We start from the raw sequence: 8,226 nt of genomic DNA on the forward strand, positions 1-8,226 counted from the left end.
TATGATATAATTTATCATTATCTCTTTTCTTTGAATAAACTTACTATGCAACAATTGCATTTACATTTTGCTTATTTTATTTTCGTAGTCAAAAATAAGCAATTGAAAATAGTTAAGCAATTTCAAACCCTGGATAAGTCATGTCATTTATTTATCTCTTTTCTTTATATAATTTTGGTCCTGAAAAGGACCGATTTTTGTATATTTATAAAATTATATTGCTTCCAATCTTAAGCACGTTCTCCACGAATACGTCTAGCCAATTGAATATCTTTTGGCATAATTGTAACGCGTTTGGCATGAATTGCGCATAAGTTAGTATCTTCAAAAAGACCCACTAAGTATGCTTCGCTAGCTTCTTGAAGAGCCATTACAGCAGAACTCTGGAAACGTAAATCAGTTTTGAAATCTTGTGCAATTTCACGGACCAAACGCTGGAATGGCAATTTGCGAATCAAGAGCTCAGTACTCTTTTGGTAGCGACGAATTTCACGTAAAGCTACAGTTCCTGGACGATAACGATGTGGTTTTTTCACACCTCCAGTAGCTGGTGCACTTTTACGTGCGGCTTTGGTAGCCAATTGTTTTCGTGGTGCCTTACCACCAGTCGATTTACGAGCAGTTTGCTTTGTACGAGCCATAATTTATGAGATATGTTACAATATGGTATTTTAAAAAATAGCGCAATTGAATAGCTCAATTTTCTCATCATACCTGGATGTTCTGTTTCAACTATTCACATGTTTTAACATTCATTGTTTCTCATATTGCTTATTCTTTTTGTTTTGTTTTCTTATGTTTTGTTTTGTTTTACCCAATATTTTTCATATCTTTCGTAGTGCTTATATTTTCTATAAATAGTCGTCAATCATCTGTCGTGACTTCATTTATTGTTTGAATTTGAATTCGAACGGTTCTACCATATCTATAAAAATTTAAATACAAAATGACTGGTCGTGGTAAAGGTGGCAAAGGATTAGGAAAAGGTGGTGCTAAGCGTCACCGCAAAGTTCTTCGTGATAACATCCAAGGTATTACGAAACCAGCTATCAGACGTTTAGCTCGCCGAGGCGGAGTTAAGCGTATTTCTGGTTTGATTTATGAAGAAACTCGTGGAGTATTGAAAGTATTTTTGGAAAATGTGATCCGTGATGCTGTTACATATACAGAACATGCCAAAAGGAAGACTGTTACAGCCATGGATGTCGTATATGCTTTAAAGAGACAAGGCCGTACCTTATACGGTTTTGGAGGTTAAGCAAATAATCAATTATTGATTTAATAATGCAATAATATATTGCCCAATGGTCCTTTTCAGGACCCAAATAATCTTACACTTAAAGAGATAAATTTACATATATATGTGTTGGTATTTTTCTAAAATTATAAAAAAATAAAATTTATTATTAGCCTGATCGGTTGATGTCTGTCGAGTATAATTTATAATTAAAATGATCAGTTTAACAATGTACAAAATATTTATTATTATAATTCTCAATTTCTTTGTTACATTAGCAGTATATATGTGGACTAGCTTCTTACGGGCTTAATTATAATTCTCATTCAATTTTTTTATAGAATAAGATAAATAGAACTGACGTATATGAGTAATTTGCGGACTGTTAGATATTGCAGTTTGAAGTTTCCGCACAATGGTGCAAAAATTTTCTCCATTCATTCCTAAGAGGTGGTTTTAGTGAATTCAAATCTCACACTGAATCTTAATCTTAATCCAAATCCAAATCCAAGTGTTCAACAAGCAAACTGCTTCCGGGGAAAATGAAAGTGAAAAAAATTCGTATATGAATTAAGTGAATTATGACAATATTATATAAAGAAAAGAAATAAAAGAACTTGTTATTGAAATAAATTAGAATATTTTAAAGTTATCTTTAAGTAATTTGCAGCGTCTTGCAAGTGAGTACCGAGTGTGGTGTGTTAGTTATAAATTAACAAGTGTAATTAGAAGCATTATATAATAATAAATAAAATTAGCATAAACCACTATTTTTATTTATTTAAAATAGAATTTAAAAATGAAATTAAGTGAATAAAATATATACAAGTGAGTATTTCATCAAATAAATGACATATTTTGATATATAATATTTTATGGTCATTACTATAATAAATAAATAATTGGATATTAAATATAATAGAATAAGATAAATATTTATTAACTTAAGAATGATGTGAAGTATTGCACATAATGTCTAAATAAGAGAATATAATTTTTTTAAATGCATAAAGAATTTTTGTTTGCTTATTAGAGATTAAATTTATAGCGCATTACAGAATAAAAGAATTTCTTCATATTATTCATGAGGTATTATTAAAAGAAATGATCGTGCACTGTGACCTACAAGGTATATTGTGCCCATTACTCGGGTTAGAGTGTTTCTCCAAGTCCGTTTTCTTTAATGAAAGACAATATAAAGTCCATCTTTCCTAGTCTTGAATATTTATGATCCATGAAATACCCTCCTAGGTGTTTATTCCGTTTGTGCATCAGTGGGCACTACCCAAGCACATGGTATGCAGTTTCTCTCTTCTCTACAGTATCTGCAGTCTGAGTTGGATTGAATTCCTAACTTCGATAGGTGATTATTCAATCTTTAGTGACCGGTCATTAATAAACGCAATAGGTATACCATATACTAAAACATTTTATAAAATAAATAAATAAATAATGAATCTTCTTTTTACACATATTTTGTAGCCCTAAAAAGGGCTGTTTTGATGAATTTAAAGTTTGATTTTTAAAATTATTTTTTTGCAGCAGTTTTCTTGACTGATGTTTTTTTAACGGCAGTTTTTTTAGGTTTTGCGGCCGTTTTAGCTTTTGTAGAAGTAGACTTTGGTTTAGCTGGCTTAGCCTTAACAGATCCAATCTTTTTAACACTTTTAACTTTAGCTTTCTCAGTTTTTTTCTTTTCAACACTCTTCTTAGCTGCCGCAGATTTTTTAGGTTTTTTCTCTCCAGATACCTTTGCCTTTGACTTTTTAGTACCTGCAGATGATGCAGTAACCTTCTTCTTCGTAACACCTGATGGCACCTTCTTTTTCTTACCCTCGACAGACGATTTAGGAGACTTAGCAGCAGCAGCTGATAATTTAAATGAACCAGATGCACCTTTTCCTTTTGTTTGTATCAATTTGCCATTAGCTACAGCAGTTTTCAAATATTTTTTAATAAATGGAGCCAATTTCTGGGCATCACATTTATATGTGGCACTTATATACTTTTTAATTGCCAACAATGAAGATCCGCTGCGTTCCTTCAAGTTCTTGATAGATGCATCAACCATTTGTTGTGTTGATGGATGAGATGGAGCTGCAGAAGGTTTTTTTACTTTTGTTGCCTTTTTAACAGCAACTTTCTTTTCAGGAACGGCAGTTATCTCCTTTGGAGAATCTGTATTTGCAACGGCAACAGCTTCAGACATATTTGCTTTTTAATATTCCGTAATATTCTTACTTATGAATATTTTTTCGCATTTTTATGGTAGCTTAGCTCACTTTGTACGAAGCGCCGAGAAGAGCGCATTTATAAAAATTTTTCATTAATACATATTTCTACTGAGTTTGAAAAAATTTTTCAACATTTATTATTAATTTTAAATAGACCAAGTAAATTAAACACAATTATTTAAATCAAATTAAGTAAAGAAGATATTGAATATTTTATTACATTCATTTTTATACTAATTATAATTATATAAAATATATAAAAATTGGTTTAAACTTTAAATTTTGTAAATCTATAGTTGAACTTGTTAATAAATTAGAATATTTTAAAGTTATCTTTTGTATAATTTATATATTAAATTATTTATTAAATAGTTTATTCAATTCTCTGTTAAATTATATATATGGTTTTATATATTTCATATATTTATAAATGCAAATTTAATAAAACATGAGATGCATAAAAACGTCAGTTTTAACATTTTGAATGCTTATGTTTTATCCTATTTTGAAATATTAACTCAATTTATATAAAAGTTTAAAATTTCAAAGCACTAATAGAAATAATTATAAATAAATATATTGTATTTTAATTAGAATATAAGATTATCACTTTTAATTATATCAAATAGTGTCTATTTGAGATTAGATATCCATCCATAATGTTAACATGTTACATTGAATTCGTTTACTTTAAGATATGTTTTAAGATTTTCTATACGTATTATTTTTAAAATTTTATTACAAGTTTTAAATAATTTTTAATCATGTGAAAAATTATTATATATAAACGTTATTAATAACATATCAGCAATTAAATTTATAGTTTTCAATATCATTCGAATAACAACTGTACGTATCCTACTTAATAGAATTCATAAAAAAAAATTATATCTACATACATGATTAAAAATATATAAGAATGAAATCATTTTACTTTTTCTTTTATAATTATAATTTAATTATTTAACTTTGACTATTATAAGTATTTTATTAAATATGTATATTTAAAAAAAATGTTCTTTTTATTACTTTATAATTAAAATAAAATTAAAATTAAATGTGCGTATTCTAACATTTTTATAAGGAGTGATATACGACATAAAATGTTAAAATTTAAGATGAATTTTTTTATAAACTAACATGGATATGGATAACATTTAAATAGATACTGAAGTATATATATAAACTTGCGGCTGCAATCTTCCATAGTCATTCCTAAGAGCTAGTTTTAGTAGGTTCAAGACTCACACAGTGGCTTTGGATGTTTTCCATCTACTGCCATAAATCTTTTATAAAATATAGAATATTTTATAAAACTAATTCAGATACAAATTTTAAAAACTCTACCTTTAAATAATTTATCTATAATAATAAATATTACAATACCAAAATATTGAAATAGTAACTATGATAATAATAGTAAACATTTAGGCCGTGTGCGAGTTCGAGTATATTTAGGGGAAATAGTCAATTATGTCGGTATGGCAGCGATTGTTGGTACATACCAGAATTTCTAATGAGATAAATTAGGTGTTACCATTTTGAAAATTTTATAAGATGTTTAGTAAATAAATAAATAAATTTTAAAACTTTTAAAAGAAAAATAATTATTTTTTATATGTTTCCTTCTTTATATTATGAATATTAATGTTTTTTAATAATTGTATCACATTTATTTAATAATAAATACAAATATTTGGCACAAAATTATTAGGTTCTTGATTTCAAAAAGGTAATTATGAAACTTTATGCTATTGGCCTGGCAACGTTATTTGTTTTGTACATTTTTATTAGTAACAAATATAATATTAATATTATTGTAACTTAGATTATACTACCTGCGAAGATTTATGTATCTATTTATTGATACGCGAATCTATGATAAATATTAAAAGATTCTTAATAATATATAGGGTTAGGCGATTGAAGTGTTACAAATTACACAGCGATATGTTTGTCAAACTGATATTGCCAACTACGTCAAATTCATATGAATGACAGCTATTTATATTGTTTACAAGTTACCACAAGCATTTGCGTCTAAGTTTTATAGAACTAATATTATTCGAAATGGAATTAAAAAATAAGTGTGATTGCATTATATTTGGTTGGAAAATTACAACTAGCTATTGTGCTTGAGCTCAAATATCTCAATGTGAATAAAATGTTTGTGTATCGTACCTTAAATCGTTATAATAGCTCAGGCAGAGTCACCAAATGCTATAGTGGTGGACAAAAAAAAAACAGCAACATTGCCTAAAATGGTTCGGAAAGTGAAGGCTCGACTTAAACGAAATCCACGTCGTAGTACTAATCAAATGGCCAAAGAACCGATAATATCTGAACGAAGCATCTGACGCATTTTCCAAAATAAGCTCAAGGTAAAGCTTTAAAAGTTCCAAGGCAAAAGATCTTGCACCAAAGCAACAAAAAGTTAGACTCGAATGAGCAAAGGAGTTGCTACGCTGGGCCAATTTGGAGAGCAAGTTGAGAACTAAAAAATAAGCCAGTTTCGATACGCTGAAGAAAGCTTTTATTCAGGAATAGGCCAAAATACTGGAAGATCACAGCCATAGTCAAGACAAAAGGTGGCCACATCAAGCTAGAGTGAATGGATTGTGAAATTTTAATTATTTTCACAAATTTTTGTAATTTGAATCAATAAAAAAATAATGTGATCGCTTGAATAGGTAACACTTCAATTATCTGACCCTGAATAATAAACTTGCATTCTTAAAAAATAGTGGCACAGCGAACCTGCTTTCTAGGAAGTCAATTGGAACGCATACACACTCGTATGTATAAAAACTGGTTGATACCTGCTGCCCAAAAACAAAAAAAAAAATTATTACTATGTAGCAAAACGCAGTGTTAAGTTATACACTAACAATGCTATGTATTTTATCTGTTATGTAGGCTGATTTACAATTTTCGAAGATTTCGATTTCATGAAGGTCTTCCAGGAATGTAACGGAACAGAAGGGCGAGGCAAGAAATGATTGATTGTTAAGTGTTTTAAAGTATGGCTTGTGTAAGTTAGTAGGGTAGGTATGATAGTATGTACAATATTTATATCAATTGATTTAATGAAATACATTTTCTTTAATAAAATAAATTTTGTCGTCCTGAAAAGGACGGATTAATTGATAGTTAATTCTCCACGTATATGTATTCGTATTTTAATAAATAAAATAAAATAATTTAAGCCTTCTTTTCTGTTTTCTTTGGCAAAAGTACAGCCTGAATGTTTGGTAGTACACCACCTTGTGCAATTGTAACACCAGACAATAATTTGTTCAATTCTTCATCATTACGTATGGCCAACTGTAAATGACGAGGAATGATTCTTGTCTTCTTATTATCGCGTGCTGCATTGCCAGCCAATTCAAGAACTTCAGCAGCCAAATATTCCATAACGGCAGCTAAGTAGACTGGAGCACCTGCACCAACGCGTTCAGCATAATTGCCTTTACGCAATAATCGATGAATACGACCAACTGGAAATTGTAATCCAGCACGATTTGATCGTGACTTTGCCTTGCCTTTAACTTTACCACCTTTACCGCGACCAGACATAGTTGAGTTGAGTTTCTAGTAGTTGAGATTTATAAAAATTGGATCTATTTTTTTTAATGTCTTGTTGTTGAAAATTGAGTTCGAGTCGGTAAAAGTTAATACCTTGACTCAATTATAGTGGTAGACATTTCTAGAGTATGTCCACTGGGTAAATGACGAGTGCTCAATTAATTTTATTGTTTAGTTTAGTTAATAATGGTACGGATGTCCGCGTATCTTCCTGTAGTGTGAATAGGTTGTTGGTGTAGATTTTGCAATAAAGTGTTGTCATGTGCATCTATTGATTTGAATAATTTGAGAGCTCTGTCTTTAATGTATAGTTTGATAGGTGTGATTTTTAGATCCCTTTGAATATCGACATTTCTTATGTACCAGGGAATGTTAAATATTTTTTTAATGGCTATATTTTGACATGTTTGAAGTTTATTGAAGTTAGTTTTTGAAGTTTTGGAGAAAGCAATGAAGCCATATGATAGCGCCGGACGCATTATTTGGGTATAAAGCAACTTTTTATTTTTGATACTTAGAGCCTTGTTTTTGTAGAGCGGTCGTAAATGGTTTAGCATTGTGTTGATTTTATTTCTTAGATTGTATATGTGCGTGCTCCATTGGAATTTCTTGTCAAATGTAATCCCCAGGTATTTGATGTGGTCTTCCCAGTCTATATCGGTGTCATTTACTTTTAATTTTGGTGGATATTGCCACCGTTTTCTGGTTATGAAAATTGCCTTCGTTTTATCGTTATTAATTTTAATTTTCCATTTTTGGAAGTAAGAAGTGACACAGTCAACATGTTCCTGTAATGTGTTACTGACGTTTAAAGTATTTTTATCAGCATAGAATATACAGGTATCATCTGCATATAGGGCTAGTTTAGATGGTTCTAGCTTTGGAATGTCGGAAGTGAAGAGATTGTATAGGGCTGGAGACAATGGAGAGCCTTGAGGCACCCCTGCTTCAATAAATCTGGGGGTTGATAGATGATTATTGATTTTGACTCTGAATTGTCTTTTATGCATGAAGCTACCAATGATTTTGATGATGTTGAGAGGTAGATTTAGGTCGTACATTTTAGAGATGAGGCCATCGTGCCAAACTTTATCAAACGCTTTCTCAACATCAAATATTATCATGCCCATCGATTTATTTTCTCTAAGTGCAGATTGGATGTATTGTGTC

General features: G+C 29.9%; 4 protein-coding genes across 4 annotated transcripts; 1 reads left to right on the plus strand and 3 right to left on the minus strand.

Annotated features, from left to right (window-relative positions):
• Positions 1–203: 203 nt before the first annotated feature.
• Positions 204–725, minus strand: LOC119664195 (histone H3). The gene has a single exon (XM_038073732.1). The coding sequence runs from the start codon at positions 639–641 to the stop codon at positions 231–233; it is 411 nt and encodes a 136-aa protein (XP_037929660.1). The 5' UTR covers positions 642–725; the 3' UTR covers positions 204–230.
• Positions 726–910: 185 nt separating this feature from the next.
• LOC119664196 (histone H4) lies at positions 911–1,322 on the plus strand. Its single transcript, XM_038073733.1, has one exon. The coding sequence runs from the start codon at positions 947–949 to the stop codon at positions 1,256–1,258; it is 312 nt and encodes a 103-aa protein (XP_037929661.1). The 5' UTR covers positions 911–946; the 3' UTR covers positions 1,259–1,322.
• Positions 1,323–2,765: 1,443 nt separating this feature from the next.
• LOC119664197 (histone H1-like) lies at positions 2,766–3,495 on the minus strand. Its single transcript, XM_038073734.1, has one exon. It carries the CDS (start codon positions 3,444–3,446, stop codon positions 2,766–2,768), a length of 681 nt encoding a protein of 226 aa, XP_037929662.1. The 5' UTR covers positions 3,447–3,495.
• Positions 3,496–6,647: 3,152 nt separating this feature from the next.
• On the minus strand, positions 6,648–7,090 carry LOC119664198 (histone H2A). Its single transcript, XM_038073735.1, has one exon. The coding sequence runs from the start codon at positions 7,045–7,047 to the stop codon at positions 6,673–6,675; it is 375 nt and encodes a 124-aa protein (XP_037929663.1). The 5' UTR covers positions 7,048–7,090; the 3' UTR covers positions 6,648–6,672.
• Between the last annotated feature and the right edge of the window lie 1,136 nt (positions 7,091–8,226).

The sequence above is a fragment of the Teleopsis dalmanni genome, unplaced genomic scaffold, assembly GCF_002237135.1.
Source record: "Teleopsis dalmanni isolate 2A unplaced genomic scaffold, ASM223713v2 unscaffolded_contig_1589, whole genome shotgun sequence".
Classification (NCBI taxonomy): Eukaryota; Metazoa; Arthropoda; class Insecta; order Diptera; family Diopsidae; genus Teleopsis; species Teleopsis dalmanni.